Source organism: Natrix helvetica (assembly GCF_964273705.1).
Source record: "Natrix helvetica genome assembly, chromosome: 3".
In the NCBI taxonomy this organism is placed as follows: Eukaryota; Metazoa; Chordata; class Lepidosauria; order Squamata; family Natricidae; genus Natrix; species Natrix helvetica.
In genome coordinates, this window is record NC_138549.1 from 155,754,973 (window position 1) to 155,777,361 (window position 22,389).

Below are 22,389 nucleotides of genomic sequence, written 5' to 3' on the forward strand. Positions count from 1 at the left end.
ATTTCCAGGGTGACCCCGGGGGCCAGATCTGGCCTGCAGGCTTTGAGTTTGAAACCCTGAAGTAGTGGAATAGACTAGATAATTCAAGGAGCTCCTTCCAGGTTTCTGGTTCTATAAGTCAACATCCAATTGCTAGGCAATGTGCCAACAGAACTGCTAATTACATTTGCATACCGAATGATTCCTCCAACTTTCTATGAGAAAATTACTCCTAATTTACTTCAAGGTGTGACCTCCTGCTATTTGTTATGCCAATCATTCCAGCCATGATGGAATTTATTCTAATTAATTAATTAAGATTGTTGGGACCCAAGAGAGAGATTAGAAGTGTTTTCCCTGCTTTTGTTACTTGGTAACCGTTGCACAACAATGCCTTTCTTTAATTTCTTTGTTGCAATATTTTGCATGACTGATTTATTTAATCCACAGCCCATCTAGATCATATGTCCTGCATTTTACTGTGTTCAACTGTGAGATTCTAGGCTGGACTATGCACACAGTGGAGTTCTGGTTTGACTTCAGCAATTCAGCAGATTTAACTTAATAATGATAGATATTTAATTTTTTGGATCCAGATGAAGACTGGTCAAATTGTTGCCTTCAGATTTTTCCAACAGAATATCTTGTTAATTCCCTGTTAACTTTGCCAGCTATTTAAAGGTTTCTAGGAAATTGTTGCGGTCAGATGAAGCAGTGTGATGGTCTTTGCATTTTTGGCAATCTTAGGTTAAAGGGAAAGATCTTTATTTGGGTATGTATTGTATGTTTTAGATCTCTGACCCTTTCTGGTATATGTTTATTTACCTTTCGGTAATTCAAGAAGAGCAAGGACAACATTCAAGTTGAATAAGCTAGAAAACACTCTATGTCTATTTTAGTTGTATGTTGGGCAACGTTACAATTGTATGGCTAGAAGGGGGCACTTAAATCCATCTTTCCACTCCTTTGTTCAATGTTTACGTTCAAATCAATTGTTTTCCCCAATTGATGGCTCTTTAGCTTTCAAATCCAGAGAATGCTTCTACCATTCTGGTCCTGCTAATATCAGTTGGAATCATTATACTATTTACATCAGTGACGTGCGGTGAGGTTTATGGATGGTGAGGCTGGTGACATCATCAGGAAGGCGGGGAATGGGAACGTGTGCTGGAGGCTGAGGCTGCCTCAGCCTCCAGCACATGTGATCCCATTCCCCACCTTCCTGAGCGTGCTCCGCCGGCTCGCGCTCCGCGGTCCTCGAAAGCGACTGGGAAACGACGAGAACCTTCCTGCCTCTGCTGGACTTTGCGCGCTCCTCACGACTGCATATTGCAGTCGTGAGGAGCGCGCGAAATCCAGCAGAGGCAGGAAGGTTCTCGTCGTTCCCCAGTCGCTATCGTGCCTTCGTCATCCGGGAGCGCCGACAACATTTCTGCCTCCGCAGCTCGCGGGCGCAGACGGACGGAGGTAGCCAGAGCGGCGCCAAGGCAGTCCGGCGGGCGAGCGACCAAAGATCAGGCTGCCTGATCCTCCATCGCTCGCTCGCTCGCTCTTTGGTCCGCCCGGACCGCCTCGGCGTCGCTCTGGCTACATCCGTCCGGCCACGCCCGGGAGCTGCGAAGGCAGAAATGTTGTCAGCGCTCCCGGATGACAAAGCCACGAAAGCGACTGGGGAACGACGAGAACCTTCCCCCAGTCGCTTTCGTGGCTTCATCATCCGGGAGCGCCGACAACATTTCTGCCTCAGCAGCTCCCGGGCACGGCCGGCCGGATGTATATAATATTATAATATTATTATAATATTATAGTATTATTATAATATTATATATATATATATATATATATATATATATATATATATATATATATATATATATGTGTGTGTGTGTGTGTGTGTGTGTGTGTGTGTGTGTGTGTGTGTGTGTGTGTGTGTGTGTGTTGCAATTGTACTGATAAATAAATAATGTACTGATAAATAAATATAATATTAAATTAAAATAAATATACTATTATTTCATGAAGAGAGGTGAGGCTCTGCCTCCCTTGCCTCCCCTGACCGCACGTCCCTGATTTACATTCATTTCAATTCGATTAAATGTTAGCCTTTTTTTTCTGCAGGCCATTGCAAAAAAATATTTTAGAAAAATTATCATCAGCCCTCCATCTTCCCTTTTCAGACCTAAATGCTCCCAGTTTAAATCACTCTTTAAATCAATCTCGTGAGAAACTTTCAAGGAGAAATTGGCCTATAATGGTTCTGGATTGAAGACCCTGGATATCCAGGGACATCCAGATGTAGGGTAATTAGAGGGACAACATTTGCTAGTTTGTCTTAGAGGTTGGGATTAGTAAAGAAGGATAACTGAAGATTCATAGCTTCTGAAATATGTGTGTTTCCATGAAGAACAATGTTGAACTAATCTTACCCAACTGGGTTACTCTAGGATAGTGTTCCTCAACCTTGGCCTCTGCATGGACTTCAACTCCTAGAATTCCCAGTCAGAATGTAATGCATCATATATTATGGTTTGTGGCACAGTCACACTGGCTTTGGGATTTTTGTCTACCTATTGAGTCCTTTGGGGCAGGCAGATATGGATGTTTGATAGTGTTACAGGTTGTAAGCTGTTTCAAATAAATGCCATTGACTGATGGTGAATTTGTCAATGCCTAGGGCCATGATAGTGAACCTATGGCATGCGGTTTCCGGCGCTCCCCTGCGCACATGCTCCCACTTCACCAACACTGGCCAGTTGTTTTGGGATTGCACCCCAGGTTCTTCTCCTTCTCCTTCTGCATTGGAAGAGAAGCTTTTCTGGAATGTACCACAGAGTGATCTAATTCATCATTCTACTTTCAATACACTAGACTCCTGACTTAAAGCCCTTCATTATTATCCTCATGAGTTTGTTAAAGGCATTAGAATGTCTAATTAAATTGTGGAAGTTTTTGAAGTTTCCTTTCTCCTTTAGGTTTCTCCTTTTTGAAACTAACACTGATTTTCTGAGAGATTCAGAATTGCTTGTTAGTTTAGTCTAATTACAGAACTGTATGTATGATGTCAGAATACCAGAACATTGTGGATCTCAATTATAGACTTAATATTGCCAGGATTTGCTGCAATCATGATTTGAAAGTGGGTCAGCTTCTTCAAACTTAGAAGGTACCAAGCCCAGATGAAATGTGGTTGCTTTGTTGAAGAGGATTCTGCTAAGAATAACTTCACAGAACTTCATTTCAAGGGTTTGGAAATGCCCAAAATTAAAATGAATGGTTTAAAAAAAAAAACCTCTTTCCAAATGTACTATATATTTTGTGTGCAGCTATAAAAGCTTGAGTTCTAATCCCACTTTAGGCAAAAAGTTAACTCAATGACCTTTGGCCAGTCACTTTGTCACAATCCTTTGAAGGAGACAATGGCAAACCACTTCTGAAAAACCTTGCCAAAAAAAGTACAGAGACTTATCCAGGCAGTCTCTAATAGTCAGGCATGATTGAAGTATATATTCTATGCAGATACTGTGCAGAACCCTCAAACTCCCAGGCCTCAGTGAGGGCCTGGAGTGAGGAAGACACATATTACCCATAGGGGTGAAGAAGGGATCTTTTGAATGGATTGTATTCAAGCAAAATATGCAAGATGGTGGGTGCAGTGAAGCTCCACTCCTTCATGATCAAATACAAAGCGTGCAGTGATTTTGACACACACACACATGCGCACATACCATGTGGCTACCCCTGAAGTCTGTAATTGGACTTGTGAAAATCCATGCTGGTATATCTAATGCAGGTTAGATTGTTGTATGCAGCTACTGTTACAGTTAAAGTAAGATACAAAGTATTTTGAACAGCTGAATATACTATATTTATAAGAATAACCTTATAATAAACTTGACTTGGATATTTTTACTTAACCCCATTAAGATGCTTTCTTCTCTTGCTTCAGATGCTTTCCAATCTTGCTTCAGCAGATGGCAGCACCTGGCTGAATTTGTCTGGGCTGAGAAGATAAGCAGTCTCAGGCCTGGCTAACCCTTGGATGATGGATTACTAGGCAGTCCCAGGGCTATAAACTAGATTTGGAAGTTGAAAAACATCCTAAAATAAAGCAATAGCAAGCTTCTTCTGCACCATGGCACACACAATTGCATGGGCATGTCTACGAGATCACTAGGAATAATACTGAACTCAACTTAGAGACTTCCCTTTTATATTTGATACTACCTTCCGATGGTATTAAAATATTAATTTACAGAAATAAATCTCTATGTTGGATAATCTATTTCCTACAGGGCCCTTTGAGGCAACTGCCTGACTACTTTCTCAAAAACCTTCCTTGTGTTTGAGACTGGATGACAATTGTTTTGATCTTGGATCCAGTATGATTTACTTCAGGAGGGGCTGGATCATGGCCTTCTTTAAAGCCAGCAGAATCACCTTCCTTTTGAAAGAAAAAAAATGCCACCAAAAAGATCCAAATGCATGTCAACTCCTGGTTGATCATAATAGAATAGAATAGAATAGAATAGAATAGAATAGAATAGAATTCTTTATTGGCCAAGTGTGATTGGACACACAAGGAATTTGTCTTTGGTGCTTATGGTCTCAATGTACAGGAGAATAAAAATACATTCATCAAGAATAAAAAGATACAGCAGTGATAGTCATGGTTACTAATAAACTATCAAATCATACTAGGAAACAATATAAATGGAAAGATACAAGCAACACGGTTATAGTCATAAGTGGTTGGTTTGTAAGGGCCTTGAGAACAGTGCCAAGATTACCAGATGCCAGCATGGATTTTTCAGGGATAGGTCTTGTCAGACTAACTTTATCTCATGGATAATTTCCTCACTATATTGGGGGTATAAATTGTAACTGTCTTAACTTCAGCAAAACACTTGATAAAGTATCCCATGACAAATTAATCCCATCAGCAAGTTAATTAAGTGTAGTCTGGAATGACACGAGAACTACAGTAACAAATATATAGCTGGTTTTTAATGAACACATTCAAAGTGCTCATCAATACTCATAAAACTGGAAAAAGATATTCGGTGGGATGCCACAAAGTTAGTTTTATTGAAAGGGGAAAAAGGGATTAAGTTACAGAATATTGGAAAAGATATGTGTACTTTTAGCACCCCATATATCAGTAACTTGGAATGGAGATTTTTTAATATTCTTGCTGACTACTATTTGAAATTATGGGGTTTTTCACTTCATTGATATAGAAAGATTAATGTCTATACTTTGGCTCAGTTTGATATGTAGGTAGGTGATAGATAGATAGATAGATAGATAGATAGATAGATAGATAGATAGATAGATAGATGATAGATAGATCATAGATAGATAGATAAGTAGATAAATAGATAGATGATAGATAGATAGAATGAATCACATTATTTTCCTTTTTCTGAAAGTAATATTGTGCAGAATGCAGAAAATGAGAAATAAATAATAATACTATTAATCAGTTACAGTTGTTGATTGGGAAAAGGGGAAAGAGTGCGTAGGAATAAGGAGCCAGATGGGTTTAGGAATTAGAACTACATTAAATTTCCAGAAATTCTGGGAGTTGAAGTCTACCCATCTTAAAATCGTTAAGGTTAAGAAACACTGCAAAGGCAATCTACCATCAGCTGTCACAGCCATCCACTCTGAAACCTTTGGCTCTTGGCTGCAAGCAGCCTCAGTTGGCTGTGATCTGGAACCACAAATTAGATGGCAGCAAAGAGATCCTGAAACCTTTGGAGGCCATCTCAGGACCGCCTCTGGTAAAGCCTAGATTGGTGTGTGTGTGTGTGTGTGTGTGTGTGTGTGTGTGTGTGTGTGAGAGAGAGAGAGAGAGAGAGAGAGAGAGAGAGAGGGAGGGAGGGAGGGAGGGAGAGAGAGAGAGAGAGCTTGGAGTAAGAGTCCCATGCAATTAGACTGTTGCAATTCTTAGCTACAATGATTGATGCCGAGATGCCCACTAGCTAGTAACGCATGTCTGTATTTGGAGACCAGGGCCACCTCGGGTGCATGTGTATGTGTATATTTATTTGTTTGTTTGTTTTGTCAAGCATGTATAAGATAATAGATATAAGCACATACAAGATTATGAATACATGAAATGGATACAAATAAATGGGGTTGTTAGGACAGGGACAGGAGGCACGTTGGTGCACTTATGTATGCCCCTTACAGACCTCTTAGGAATGGGGTGAGGTCAGCAGTAGATGGTCTAAGGCAGGGGTGTCCAAACTTGGGAACTTTAAGACTTGTGGACTTCAACTCCCAGAATTCCCCAGCCAGGAAGTTGAAGTCCACAAGTCTTAAAGTTCCCAAGTTTGGACACCCCTGGTCTAAGGTTAAAGTTGTGGGAGTTTGGGGAAGAAACCAGTCAGGTATTCCACACATCGACCACTCTGTTGCTGAAGTTGTATTTTCTGAGTTTGGTACGGTTTACCTTAAGTTTGTATCTATTGTTTCCTTGTGTATTGTTGTGGTGAAGCTGAAGTAGTCATTGACAAGTAGAACATAGTAGTAGATAATTTTATGTACTACGCTTCGGTGGGACTGAAGGCGGTGTAGTTCTAAGCTGTTTAAGCCCAACATTTCAAATCTGGTGGCATAAGGTATTCTGTTGCAAGCAGTGGAGTGGAGGACTATTCTACCCCATACATCCCTGCAACCAATCCGCTCTCACAGAGAGGGTCTCCTCCGGGTACCTTCCGCTAAACAGTGCGGGCGGGCGGTGCCAAGGAGTAGGGCCTTCTCTGTGATGGGCCCAACCCTCTGGAACGACCTCCCCCCCCCCCGATATTAGAACCACCTCTGATCTCCGCTCCTTCCGCAAGAAACTCAAGACCCACCTGTTTCGAGTAGCTGGTCTGGCCTAATTATAATCGTAATTGTATTTACAAAGGGAACATCTATTACTAACTTTCCTGGATGGCTTTTTAAATTTTATATTGGGGTTTTAAACGGGTTTTAAAATTGTTTTTAATTATTTAAATTGGTTTTGGGGTCTTATATACAGACAGTATGTGTGTGTTGTTTTTGTTCAATGTCTTATGTTATGTTTTTGTTGTTTTGATCATGAACGGTCTGTACACCGCCCCGAGTCCCTACGGGGAGAGGGGGCGGTCTATAAATTAAATAAACCTTAAACCTTAAACCTTAAAATATCTTTGGACTTGCTCAATTCTATTAATGTCTCATATACAGTGCAGTGATTCGAGAATTGGTCTAGCAAATGTTTTGCGTGCTCTGGTTGCCAGAGAAGAAGCTATGCAGGGTTAGGCTAACAACTCTTAGTGCCTTTTTGGCAATGTTGTTACAGTGGGCTCGGAGTACTCTAGGGGCAGCACACATGCTCAGAGGTACTTTGATCGGCCCTTTGATCTCGCTGCGCCTGGAGCTAAGCATCACAGCGGATCATCCTCTCATCCTTACGAAGCCCCGCTCCCTCTCTCGCAGCGCACCGCCGCTCGGGAGAGCCTCCCGCAGCCTTCCTCTGCCAGTCGGGGAGGACCATGCCGGAAGGCTAAGAGGCTGCTTGCGTAGTTTCCGTGTGGGCTGGAAGGGAGCGAGAAGGAAGGGGAGGCGCTATCTGAAGCGACCAGGCAGCAAGAGCCGCGGAGGCGGCGGCAGCAGCAGCGGAGGCGGCGACGCTCCGGGCAGCGGCTGGGACTCGCCCTGGCGTCCGAACAGCAGCGGTAGCAGCAGCGGCGGCGGCGGCGGCGGCGGGCGAGGGCCAGCCAAACTTGAGCCCCTCCCCGCAGCATGGAGATCGAGAAGGAGTTCCAGCGGCTGGATCAGGAGGACAGCTGGGCCGCCATCTACCAGGTGAGCGAGGTGGGAGAAATGCACCGGGATCTGCCCGGCACGGAGCGAAACGCGGCCGCTTCTTTGTCCGCTGGTCCAGCAAGCTCCTTTTCCCTCCCCGCCTCCTCCCCGGGGACTCGCACTCGCTCCTCGGACAAAAGCTCTCGCCTTCACCCCTCTCGGTAACCGCGTCGCGATCGGCTCCCAACTCGCGATCCGGGCTCGCTCTCCTTTTTTTCCGCGCGCGGTTTGGCACGGCTCCCTCCACGACACGCAACGCTGGGACTGGGGAGTCCGTTTCTTGCATCCCCCACCCAACTCCCTTTGAAATGACCCCTTTCCCTGCATGTGAAGCTTGCCGGGGAGAGGATGACTTGCATTGTGCGCGCCTTGGAGTTGTGTGCATGTGTGTATGTGTACTCCCCCCCCCGCCCCGTCAAGACAAGAGGGAGACGAAGATTGAATCATGATCAAAGGAAGTAAAGAAATCCATGTTAATTTCTTAATACGCTCTGCTAAAAGAAAGGAGGAAGCAGATCGGCAGGCCATCCCTAGTGGAAATTAAAGAGGCTCTCTTTCATCTTTGTCTACCCTTGATCACTTCACTGCCCCTTCTACTCCCCAGGTTTTCAAGGGTGTGCCCCCCTTCCCACTATGAGGTGTCCGGAGGGAGGGAAATCAGCTGACTCTTTAAGATAGGCTTGCTTGCCGTCTGCCTGGGGCATCTCTTAATTAAGAGTCCTTTTTGCGCAGTGCCCTGGAGCAGTTATATGAAGGGGTCCTTGTTTGTTTCCTTACTGGAAAACCAGTAAGGCTCATTATTTCTCCCACACACTTTTTTTTGTGGGGAAGGAAAAACCTGATCCCCTTAATCCCTATCTGATTTGTTGCCTACCAAGGAAGGCAGCTGCTGCTTAAAAGTTGTGATCTCTTATAGATATACTCACCTTATAGATAGTCACACGTGTTGCCTGGACAGTGTGGAAACAATGTCTAAATGTGCTTTTGTTTTTTTTGTTTTTTATTTTTTTCCAACCTGCAGATGTTTTCTGACAGGCTTTCACGAAAAGTGAAAGTATGTTTTTTCTTTGTTTCTAGTAGTCTTTGCAATTTGACCTTAATTGTGAAACATTGAGTTCTGAACCATACACAGAAATGATGTGACTTGGATAAGTTATAATTTTGCTTGTTTTTGAACTGCATCTCACAAGTTGCATGGGATAGAAGAAAGGCCCATTAAATAGATTTTTGGATTAAGAGTGAACGCTTGTGTCCCATGGATTAGAAAGGATCAATACATTTAATGAAGTGCTGTCAATTTAGCAACTTAACATTGTTTTATCTCATTGTGTCTACCACCCAAAGTAACTTTTGTTGAGATATAGCCTTTTGGCTGGCTATATAAATTTGATAAATAAATAGAAATAAAATGTATGTTTAAATGGACAAGAACATCAAATGGATATATTGTTTCTTGGGGTGAAAGTCTTAAGAAAGGACATGGTCTTATTATATTGAGCTTAGATGGCACTTACTATTACTACTACTACTACTACTACTACTACTACTACTATTATTATTATTATTATTATTATTATTATTATTATTATTATTATTATTATTATGGTTCATCGGACAGTCAACCACATGTTCAGATTGGATTTGGCATTTTTATCCACCTATCTAGTCCTTCCCAAAGTTGTCAGATGTTATTATTTTATTATCTTTGTTTGTATGTACCTATTAAAGGCCCATAATTGACTGCTTGAGGATTTTGGTGAGTCAGTAATAAAATCTCTACAGAAGGGATGTTTTCCCCGACTTTATAAAAGGGACCTCCTTTTAGCATGGAGTTTTGTAAGATCTGTTTTAATGGCTATTGATGGTATTTTAGTTCATATGCTGCAAGGCTAAATCAATATATGAAATTAGTCTGAGCCAATATTCTCCCTATAGAGGAGATGAATGAATTTATCCCTTGCCATGGGATTTTGGAGACTGGAAAAGTTGCCTAAGCAATTTCTTTTTCCTTATGATCATGTTAGGAAATATTGAAAAAGATCTTCTGTAAGGCTTGGTGAAATAATAGTGCATACATCATCAAATTACAAATTAAGCATGCCATCCTAGGCATTTGCAAAACTGCTGATTTCAGTACAGCTTGATTGATAGTTTTCAGAACCCCGCATAACCACTGAACAAAAAGAGATCTCAAATTGTGTGGGGGGGGTTTTTTAGGGAGGGGAAGGGGGATGCTCTTTAGTATGCTAAGCATTATTGAAAGTTGGAGTAACAGGATATTTGCTAATCTAGTCTTGAAATGTCAATGACTAAGGTAGCTTAGCAGTTGTTTCTTAATTTTGTTTTCTTACTGTATCTGTACCGAATATGGCTGGAAATCTGTACTGTTATCAGCGAAACATAAGAAATTAGGTCAAGGTGGTTGCTCTGTTCCTGGAATTTTTACACTATGTGCTTTGCATAATATCACTCCTTAATGTGCTAGCAAGCTGCAGTACTCACTCTCTCTCTCTCTCTCTCTCTCTCTCTCTTTTACCAAAAGCACAGTAGAGAAATCTTGGAAGGCTGCAATTCTTCCAAATCCTTGAAAAGTGTGTATATTTGTTCTAGCATGGACATTTTGAACTTGGGTCAGGAATAAAAATGAGGTCTTTTCTAGCCTTTGAAGAATATGGCTGAATATTTTCTCTGTGAATCCCACCTGGGCCAGGTTCACAGTGGCCCCCAAGCATTGCAAGTTCAATATAGTCTGTTTTATTTCCTCTCATTCCATCAACTACAATCTTGCAGGGAGTACTTGGATAGAAACATCAGCAATCCTATTTACCATAGTTTTCCCTTTCCCATCTATTGAGCTGTCTATTGATGCATTTCCTGATATTTAATTATAAGGCTATGTCGCTTAGAGATGTCCCTGTTCTCCTATTATGATCACTCTTTCTTTTATTAATCTGTTTACATGAAGTGTTTTCCCCCCTCACGAAGCCGTAGTACACCTAATCATAGTGCATGCTTCATAACAAAAGGCTTCATTTCTCTCTAGTTTAGATGAGCTCAAGGTATGGCCTTTTTAGTCTTCATGCTGCTTTGCCTTAAAAGAAGTCCACATAAAAGCAGCCAGCTGTTTTTCTTGTTGGACTTCTTGAATACCTGCAAGGCTCTGCCTCCTGCTTCTCCAAGTGGCAAATTAGCTTGAATGTGGCAGGTAGCTAGTAATTTAGTTTTTCAATGGGAGTGGATGAATTTGTGAGAGGTTCAGAGCATCAAGGACTGCCAACTAGTATTACTACTTTCTCTTAGCTGGATAGCGTGTTTTAAGAACGGACTGCCAGGGAACAAAAAAGGAAGAGCAGTTTTGTAATTTCTGGTTTGACAAAGACAAGGCAACTCTTCAGCCTCAAAATAATTTTATCTGATCGGTGAGCTCTCTTGGCAATGTGAAGGCCCAGCTCTTTGGAGAAGGCTCAGTTGCTGTGAAAGGGAGAAAGGAGAAGTGGATGGCCAACAGCATAGTGAATAATTACAGGGAATCCTCAATTTACAACTATAATTGGGACCAACATTACTGTTGCTAAACAAGGTGGTTGTTAATAGTTACACCTGATTTTATGATTGGGTTGGTTTTTTTTTTGCTATGGTTGTTAAGCGAATCACTCTAATACTTAAATGAAGGAGGATATGGCAACTGTCATAAATACATGCCAGTTGCCGAGTTCTCAATTTTGATCACATGACCATATGGGAGCACTCGGTTTTGATCACATGACTGTATGAATGCTGTGACAGTTGTAAATGTGAGGGCTGTCTATAAATCACCTTTTACAGTGCTATTGTAACTTCAAACAAAGTCAGTAAATGAAGTGGCATAAGTACACAAATTACCGTATTTTCCAGAGTATAAGATGCACCAAGTTTTGAAGAGGTAAATTTTAAAAAAAGTTGAAGCACTCGGCAAACCTCCCCAAAACTGCCCGTTTTTTGCAAAAACTGGCCCATTTTTTTTTCAATGAAAGGGCATGGATAGTCCTTAGGAGGCTTGTAGAGTGCTCCTGAGGGGAGGGCAAAAACGAGCAAAAAACGGGCCCGTTTTTCATCAAAAAAGGGTATGAATAGCTTTATGGAGGCTTATAGAGTGCTCCTGGGGGCTGGGGGGGGGAAATTGAGCAAAAATGGCCCGATTTTCACTCATTTCTGCTTTCCACAGCCCGCAGAAGTTCTCTGAAAGCCTTCTACAGGCTCTGCAGGGCCATTTTGGTGAAGGGGGCAGAGTTTCGGGAGGCAAAAAATGCTGTATTCAGTATATAAGATGCAGCCAGATTTTCAGCCTCTTTTTTGAGGGAAAAGGGTGCGTCTTATATCCCCCAAAATACAGTATGTTAGAAAAGATTAGGGATAGATCATCATGGAGAAATCTATGTGACTATTAGGGGTCAAAAATGCCTTAATGGCACATTATTTATCTAGTTTTGAGTAACTTAATTGAGCTCTAGAACAACATCGTAATAAGCCATTTTTCTAGTATATCTTGTGTGAGAAACATTTATTTGCCTTATTTATTTCTTTGCAGTATTGATAGATTTCCCCAATCAATTAAACTTCTGAGTGATGTACAATATAACAAAAATAAAATAAAAAGAAGTTATCAAATTAATTGAAAATAATATACAGTGCAATTACAGGCTGTCCTCGCATTTATGACCACAACTGAGCCCAAAATTTCGGTTGCTGAGAGAGACTTTTAAGTGAGTTTTCCCCAGTTTATGACCTTTCTTGCCACGGTTGTTATGTGAATTACTGCAGTTATTAAACAACATAGTTGTTAAGTGAATCTGGCTCCCCCATTGATTTTGCTTGTCAGAAGGTCGCAAAAGGGTCCATGACCCCAGGACCCTGTAACCGTCATACTGTAAATATGAGTCAGTTGCCAAGCATCTAAAGCTAACATGTCCATAGAGATTTTGCAGTGGTCATAAGGTGAAAAACAGTCATAAGTCATTTTTTCCAGTGCAGTTGTAACTTTGCAGTGCAGTAGTGACTTTGAACAGTCACTAAATGAACTGTCAAGGATTTCCTGTACATAAAGAGTTAGATGCCCACAACTAACTGGGACCAATGGCATGCTAAAATAAAAGGCTTAGTAAAATACAGAGAGGGAAGGGATAATTTACTTCTAAGGAAAGTGTGTCCCACAACACAGGGTCTATTACTAAGAAAATTTACAACCTAACCTGCCTGCTATATACTACTTGTGGGTAGGGTGAGGACTCTTCAACAGGCCCTCACTAGTCTTTCAGATAAGATGGGAAGATCTGATTTTTGGCAGTGCAGAACCTGATGTACCTTGGTGGCTTTTCCTGCTTTGATCACAATTAAGCCAAGACCTGTTTGCCTTTATATATATGAATTTTTAATCAAATTTGTTCCAACTGTGGAGCACATTTGTAATTTCAGTCTGTGTGAATATGTGTTTGCTAATGACATTTTTCTTCTTACGCAGATAATTATCATCTTACCACCTCTATCTCCAAGGCCTAGATTTAATTAAAATAAAGGCTGAATTGCTTGTCATAAAGCTTTCAGTCTTACTATTGCAGAACACTTTCTAAGGTAGCTTTGCAAAAGTTTGAAAATGAAACTACTGGTCATATATATTTATGTGTAATTTTGACATCAAGCAACAGTTGTGGGCTGTTGTGAATGCATTCACAAATGTTTCAAAGCTGTATTTTTGCCAGTGAGTCTTTTCAAATATATTTGTGGATGTTGATTTTTTGTTCCCAAAAATTTAAGGGAAGGCAACAAATTGGTTGTCAAAATTAAATCTGTTTCCAAGACACCCTTTTGGTAGCTCAAAATCTCCCCCTCACCCTATCATAACACTGAATTGGGCAGCAAATTATACTGGCAGCACAATTTCCTGCTGATTTTCAGCAGGAAGTAAATTAAAAAAGCTTAAATGACCCTATAAATGTAAACACATCCCCTAATAGGAAAGAAATCCCCACTGTCTCCTCCTCCCCAACTGATGGTGGTCTAAAGTGGCTGAAAAAGAAATTGAATGTTACATACTGCTGTGCTCAGTTACACTACCGCTGAGCTACAAACCTAGCTAATTACTGCTTACTCAGCAAAGCATGGTCAAACAAGCATGGGTGTATTATAATACGTGAAGAAAGTCGAACATCTTTCATTATACAAAAGTTTTTTTGACCCAGCAATGAAACTGTTGGAATTAAAATACAGTCTGGTTCCAAGCCAGGAGAAAAAAAAACTTGCTGGAAATAAAATGTAGGCTGGCTACAATAAAGATGGTCTCTGTTTATTTGGTTTTCTAGAAACTTCAGTGACAGCAACATGTTTCTGGGGTGGTTGACAAAATGGCTGAGTGAATGGATGGATTTTTATTCTAGGGTTTGGTGTTTGAGATGCTCCAGGGGGTTGTGCAATGTAGTGAGCCTTGCTTCTTTTGCTATTCTAATAGTAATGGGTAAATTCTATTATGTCCTAAAGGTCATGCCCTGTCCTTAGAATTTGGGTGTGGAAATGTAAATTCTTAATCCCATCAGCTTTAGCCTTCTGTGGGAGATTGTGGCTGAAGGCGTTTTGTTTATGAATGGATTGGTCCAGTCTTTCTCAATGGATACCAAATCTCCATTCCAAAAGATCAGTCTCTTCTGTTTCAGGTTGTTTTCCTACGGCATGAAGACTGGGGCTGCTTTCTGCCTTTAAGAACATGTTTCTCCATTTCTTCTTTGGGGAAATATTTTATCCTGCTGCTTTTTTAATATTAAGAATAAAGAGTATTTTAATCTGGGGAGGGGGGTTCCTACAGTACTTAACTTGTCACATATTACTAGCTGAATTTTTGTGAACCAGTACTAAGAACAAGCTGTAATTTTGTCAAAACATATGATCTACACATTTCCTTATTTTTAGTTTAGAAATGTAGACTTTAGTTTCTTACCAGGAAATTTTTAACTGCTCCCCCTCCTGGTGCTATGCCTTCTGAAAAGGTTAGAAGATTGAGGAGAGATCATAAATGGTGGAGCAAGCAGCTTTCTAGGAGACACTGAATGCATTCAGATGGGTTATGAAAACTTTTGAGAGGCTTCTGTAGAATTGAATGACATAAGAAGATTTTTTAAAAAAATCTTAGTAAAAGATGACAATCGGTATTACTGTGTTACCCCGAAAATAAGACCCTGTCTTATTTTTTTGCCACCAAAAAAGGCACTAGGTCTTATATTTGAGGGGGTAGTCCACTGACTCACCTCACTTGTACGCGTCACCCCTAGCCTCCTTTTCGCTGTCAAACACCTTCAGAAATTTCTTCTGTGGCCGCCAAGGCTTTCCTGGAGGACTCTGCAGCCAATAACAGAGCTCCGGATCGATCCGGAGCTCTGTTATTGGCTGCTGAGACCTTCAGGAAAGCCTTTCTGGTCTTGCCACCTGCAGAAGAAATGGGTTAGCAAGGCAGGTGTCGGGGTGTGTGAGGTCTGGCTGCAACTGTCTGAAGGTAAGTAATAGGGCAGCTCCACCACCCCCCATCCCCACCCTACCTTAATGTTTACCTGTGCACCCTGGAGTGTCAATTAGGGCTTATTTTGGGAGGTAGGGCTGATATTGGGCACACATGTAAAATCAAGCTAGGACTTATTTTCAGGGTAGGTCGTATTTTCAGGGGAACAAGGTACTTGATTAAATTGGAGGGCAAAAATTAGGCTAGTAGGCCTTCTCTGAAGAGCATTCTCTATTTGGGAACAACCTGAGAAAGCATATTTATGCATACCTTCCTTTGGAGAATTTGGAGCAGACATATAATGAAATTGCATCAAAAAGGTTCACAGGAAATACCGTATTTTTCAGAGTATAAGATACACCAGAGTATAAGACGCACCAAGATTTTGAAAAGGCAAATTAAAAAAAAAGTTTTTGCACTCTGCAAACCTCCCCAAAACGGCCCCCTTTTTACGAAAACGTCCCTGTTCCCCCCCCCCCAAAGTGCATGAATAGCCTTTAGGGGGTTTGCAGAGTGCTCCTTCGGGGGGGGGGGTACAAAACCAAGAAAAAAATGGCCCATTTTTTGCAAAAATGGGCCCGTTTTTTGTTTTTTAAAAAAATGCATAGATAGCCTTTAGAAAGCTGCCCTCCCCAGCACCCAGGAGCTCTCTAAAAGCTTCCTAGAGGCTATGCACGGCCATTTTGTTGAAGGCGACGGGATTTCGGGAGGCAAAAGTGCTGTATTCAGTGTATAAGATGCACCCAGATTTTCAGACTCTTTTTTGAGGGAAAAAGGTGTGTCTTATACTCCGAAAAATACGGTAGTCAGAACGAATGGATTTTATGCCAAGAAATTCTGCTTTCCTAAAAACACCATGTGAAAACCATGAACGAGTTTGTACAGGATGCTGACCATAAAATGATTCGTTTGATTTTGGTTTTGCTGTGTATGAGTACTGAGTATTATTTCTGCTTTGTGAAACCCAATTTAGGAGGTACCTCATTGGTTTGGTATTGGTTTTTGAATGGTTATATCCATTATGGCAGTTTTTGAGCAGACAAAGCTATAATGTAATTATAGGTTTGTCTTATTCAAAAAATTGGAATTGGGGTGGGTGGGTTGAGCAATGGGGGGGGGGTGAGTGATATATCTACCAATTTAAAAGGTTTGTCTTTTCCTACTCTAGTGGCTATCATTTGGACAACAGAATCATGGCATTGTCATTCTTCAGAAATGGTGCTTATATTCCAGGCAGTAGCATATAAAAGCAATTCGATTCCCCCCCCCCCTTCTAATTGTATGAACTTTGGAGATACAAGTAGTTGTCAACTTACAACTATGATGGAGCTGGAACCTCTGTCATAAGTCATGATAGTCATAGGTTCAAGCACCCATGTGACTGAATCCAAATGAACAACTTTTTTTGCAGTGTTCGTTATGCAAACACTGCTATTTGTGAATCAGCGTGAGCACTTTTTGTTCATCACCAGCAAAAAATGCTACAAATCAGGGGTGGGAAAACTATGGCCCCTGTATAAGTTGTGGACTTCAACTCCCAGAATTCCTGAGCTAGCATGGCTGGCTCAGGAATTCTGGGAGCTGAAGTCCACAACTTATACAGGGGCCATAGTTCCCCCACTCTTGCTGTAAATCATGATCATGTGACTGCAGAACCTTGCACACCGCAGTAAAGGTGAGCTGGTTGCCAAGTGCTTGAAATACAGTCATGTAACTCTGGGGGGGGATGTGTAGAGCAGTGATGGCGAACCTACGGCACGCGTGCCACAGGTGGCACGTGGAGCCATTTGTCAGGGCACATGAGGCGCTGCCCTGTCAGCTGGCCAGTGCGCATGCACATGCTGGCCAGCTGAGTTCACCCTTTTTAAAAGCCATTTTTCGCCCTCCCCAGGCTCCAGAGGCTTTATAGGAGTCTGGGGAGGGTGAAAAGAGCTTCTCCCCCCTCCTGAGGCCCTCCGGAGGCTTCATGAGCTTCCGTGAAACCTCCGGAATGCAAAAAAACGGCTCTATGGGCAAACCAGAAGTTCCAGAACGGACTTCCGGTTTGCTCGGAGGGTCGTTTTGACTGCTCTGGAGGCTTCAGGGAAGCTCCCTGAAGCCTTCTGAACACTTAAAATGACCCTCCGAGCAAACCGGAAGTCACTTCCGGTTTGCTCGGAGGGTCGTTTTGAGCGCTACGAAGGCGTCAGGAAAGCCTCCTGGCGGTCCCTGAAGCCTTCAGAGTGCTCAAAACGATCCTCCGAGCAAACCAGAAGTGACTTCCGGTTTGCTCAGAGGGTTGTTTTGAGCGTTCTGAAGGCATCAGGCAAGCCTCCTGACGGTCTCTGAAGCCTCCGGAAGGCGTCCGAGGGGCGGGGGAGGCTGTTTTCGTTCTCCCCAGGCTCCTATAAAGCCTCTGGAGGGCGAAAAAAGCATGTAAAAATGGGGGGTCGCGCCTGTAGTGCGCGCATGTGCACTGGGGGGTCACACATTGCATTATGGGTGCGGCATGCCCGCACACGACCCCCCTGTGCTCTCTGCACATATGGCACGCGAGCCAAAAAAAGGTTCACCATCGCTCGTGTAGATGCATCAGAATTCTAGAGCCAGATCCTAAGTACAGGTAGTCCTCAACTTACAACCATAATAGAGCCCAAAATTTCTGTTGTTAAGCGAGACAGTTGTTAAGTGAATTTCGCTCCATTTTATGTCTTTCCTTGCCACAGTTTTTAAATGAATCCCTGCATATTTTAAATTAAGTAGCATGGTTGTTAAGTGAATCTGGCTTCCCTATTGACTTTGCTTATCAGAAAGTCGCAAAGTAACCTGAGTTACTTTGAATTTTGAACATGTGACCATGGGGATATTGCAACGGTCAGAAGTGTGTATGGTCATAAGTCACTTTTTTCAGTGCCATTGTAACTTCAAACAGTCACTGAATGAACTGTTGTAAATCAAGGACTATCTGTAGCTTATGGGGGTTATTGTAACTTCCACTTGTTAAGCAAGGAGCACCTATAGTTGATTATGAAAAAAATGTTTGGTTTTAATTTTATCTTGTTCTAGTAAAGTACACTTGAATTTTAATGATGCAATCTAAGAAAATTTAGGATTATGGGCAACAACAAAAAATATGAAAGAGGATTTTTTTTCTAAAAATAATGAAATATTCTGAGTTTGACTTACTTTGTCATACATAGTGTGACAGGGATGGCTGTGACAGGGAGTTCTTGTTGGAAGTACTTTGGCATTTGGGTACCAGATGGTTTGTCAGAAATTCTTCAGGGCATAAGAGTTTGGGATGGATGCCCAGGACAAAGGCAAAGAATACAATCTGTTTCATAGCTTGTATCAACATCTCAGAAAATGTTCTAATAATTCACCGTTTCTCTGGAACTAAATGGGTATAATTCTCAGAAAAACAGATGACACAGATAGTGCTCAACATATAACGGTACATTAAGTGACCATACGAAGTTACAACTGTACTAAAAAAAGTAACATATGACTGTTCTTCACACTTACAACCGTTGTAGCATTCCCCATGGTTACATGATCAAAATTCTTACATTGGCAACTGGCTCATATTTATCACTGTTGCAGTGTCCCAGGTTCATAGGATTGTCTTTGGTGACCTTCTGACAATCAAGGTCAATGGGAAAGCCAAGTTCACTTAACAACCATGTTACCAACTTAACATATTCTCTTAATAACTGGACAGGAAAGGACTTAAAATGGGGCAAAATTCACTTAACAACTGTCTTGTTTAGCAACTAAAATTGTGGGCTTAATTGTGGTTGTAAGTCAAGGACTAATGTATAGTAAAACTGTACCTCCGCCATGCTAGGTTCAGACTGCAAATTAAAATTCTTATGGACAAGGTTTTTCTACAACATGCGCATTTGAGATTTTATGAGGAAAGCTAGTATGTATTAGGTACAAAGGATTAAGTTGTACCACAGAAGATTTATTCAAGCCTATACAGAAGAATCCAAACAACTAATTGTCAGCACAAAATTGGCGCTAGATAAGGGTCAATAAAATTTGGGGGAGTGGGTGGGCTGGGGTTGGATCGTTTGTGGCAATATAAGGACTCTAAACTGATGATGCATTTAACTCCGCCTCCCATACCTGCCACTCCAAAATGGCATCTGCTTCTGGCATGGTGTCACATAGCCTCTGTACGATATAGAGAGGCCCAAGGGTGGATTGGCTGGGTCTCCTTGCAGAGACTGATCTTTTTTTCTTAGAATGGGTTCTCTCCTTTCTTGGAACCTGCTGCATTATAAAATCCATTTTCCTGAATGGGCATCTGGCAAAAAAAAGAGTAGCAAATTGTGGTCATGTGACCACAGAATTCTGCACAACCAGTTGTAAATGTGAGCAGTTGCCAGGTGCTGAAAGTACAGGGAGGGAACATTTTATGACAGCCGGAAGTGCTTTATGAGCTGTAAAGCACCCTTTCTGAGGCTATCATAACTCCGAATGGCCAGTTGTAAATCAAGGACTATATGTAAACACAAAATCAAATAAAGGATGAATCTGCAATGATGTTCATTAGATTCAATAAGAAGGTTCTATACATAATGGTTTGCAAGGCAAGATATTGGTGTGCCTTTTGGTAGTACATAAATAGGCACAATGATTTTGAAAACTGGCAGTTAGACAACAATTTTTTATGATCTAAAAACTGTATATTGCATTTAGAGCAGGGGTGTCAAACTCACGTTGTCATGATAGCGTCACGTGACATATCGGGACTTTTTTCCCTTTCGCTAAACTGGGCGTGGCCAGCATGTGACGCAAACGCGGGGAGTTTGACAGCCCTGATTTAGAGGATTGCCTGTTAATCCTGAAGCTAGGATTGGAGCTGCTGGAGAGAAGGAGGGGGTGAGTCACAAGACAAAGACACTGAGGTGGGGACCCTTAAACTCCATATCATTTGAAGCTTCCTGAAGCTAGGATTGGAGCTGCTGGAGAGAAGGAGGGGGTGAGTCACAAGACAAAGACACTGAGGTGGGGACCCTTAAACTCCATATCATTTGAACCTTCCTGAAGCTAGGATTGGAGCTGCTGGAGAGAAGGAGGGGGTGAGTCACAAGACAAAGACACTGAGGTGGGGGCCCTTAAACTCCATATCATTTGAACCTTCCTGAAGCTAGGATTGGAGCTGCTGGAGAGAAGGAGGGGGTGAGTCACAAGACAAAGACACTGAGGTGGGGGCCCGCGCGCCTAACAGCGCGCGAATCATATATCTATAAACCAAAATAGCAATACATTCTGGATTAGTGTGTTTGAGATTGTGATTTTATTTATTTCAAAATGACTGGCTTAGTTCAATGTAATAGCTGTTTTGCACCTGTCTTTCGCAGTACTCTTTTCAAATTTGGATACTGTCCCCTTTGTAAACAAATTACGAGTCTACATAGGCAGATTACCTATCTAGAATCTGTAATCTGTGCTCTCCAAGCAGAAACTAGGTGTCTACGTCAGCCATTCCACTCTATGGTGAAGCCACACTATCAGCCCCCTCTGCCACAAAGATCTTGCAGGAGAAGAGCTGTCTGGACAACTGTGGGATCTGGCAGGTTGAGAGCTGTGAACCATAAACCCAAAGCTTTTGCTGTGACCCAGCAAAACAGATATAGTGCCCTTGCTGACCTTAATGGGGACACTAAAGAGATAGGTCAAGGCAGTTGTGATAATGATGACTCAAATAAGCAGGGGATCATGGTCCAAAACGAAGAACTTTCTTCGGAAAGGCGAAAAGGGGAACCAGGTATCACACATCAGTCGCAGAAGAAGATCAAGGTATGTAAAAAGAGAAGTCACCTTCTGGTTGGTGATTCAATCGTAAGAGATGTTAATTTAGGAGAGGATAAGGAGGTTTTAAAAGAGGTCAGGTGTCTGCCAGGTGCTACTGCCAGCAGAGACAAGAGGCGTATTCTTAAGATAGTCAAGAATGCAAGTAAGGACTGTGACGTTGATGCTATTATACATCTTGGCACTAATGATCTATCCCAGAAAGATGTACTTTCTGTGCAGAATGATTTCCAGAACTTGGGGTATGAACTTAATAGTATAGGTTGTAGGCTTATCTTTTCAGAGGTTTTACCTGTATATAAGGAACAAAAAGGGAAGGGCCAGCGTGTAGCAGAGTTTAATGTTTGGCTAAAGGAGTGGTGTAAAAGGGAAGGCTTTGGTTTTATTAGTCATGAAGCCTGTAGCTGGTCCAATGAAAAACTGTACAAAAGAGATGGGTTGCACCCATCCAAGAAAGGAACTGAGTTACTTGGCATTAAATTCACAGATTTTCTTGATAAACATTTAAACTGAAGAGCGGGGACAGAGAATTAATAGATACAGAACATCTCTGTCCCCAGCAAACTAAAATTCATAGGGTTATAAATGCATGTAACATAGATGTGTGTGTGGGTAAGATTATCACTCCTGCTGTCAAGCAAAACCAAGCATGTAATAGTGATTGTCATACCATGTGCATGAATCACACAAGTGGCAAGAAAATAGGGGCAGTCAGGCATAATACAGGTTATGTAGACAGTAAACACAAGGTCAATCAAAATGGACTCAAATGTCTATATACCAATGCACAGAGTATGAGGAATAAACAGGGAGAATTAGAAATTCAAGTAAAAGAGGGCAGATATGATATTATTGCCATTACAGAAACTTGGTGGGATGAAACTGACAAATGGAACATACAGCTAGAAGGATTTAAATTATTTAAAAGAAATAGACCAAATAAAAGAGGAGGTGGAGTTGCACTATATATAAGAAATAACTATGTCTCTACAGAAATAGAGCACAACAATAATGAGAACTATCTTGAATGCATTTGGGTCAATATTAAAGGTTGTGGGGGAAATGACATTGCCATAGGTCTATACTACAGGCCACCCAACCAAGCAGAGGAAGAAGATGAACTTTTTGCTAGTCAGCTAACTAAGGTATGTAGGAAGCACACCACAATAGTAATGGGAGATTTTAACTACCCTGACATCAACTGGGAAACAAACTGCACCAAGTGGAAGATCCAACAGGTTCCTAACAAA

At 41.7% G+C, this 22,389-nt stretch overlaps 1 protein-coding gene across 1 annotated transcript in view; it reads left to right on the top strand.

Moving 5' to 3' along the window:
* The first annotated feature begins 7,561 nt into the window (after positions 1-7,561).
* The window catches only part of PTPN1 (protein tyrosine phosphatase non-receptor type 1), a 118,973-nt gene continuing 104,145 nt past the window's right edge, over positions 7,562-22,389 (top strand). Inside the window, exon 1 of the mRNA XM_081947043.1 lies at positions 7,562-7,818. Coding sequence (XP_081803169.1) covers positions 7,756-7,818 — 63 coding nt within the window. The 5' untranslated portion in view covers positions 7,562-7,755. The remainder of the gene's footprint in view (positions 7,819-22,389) is intronic.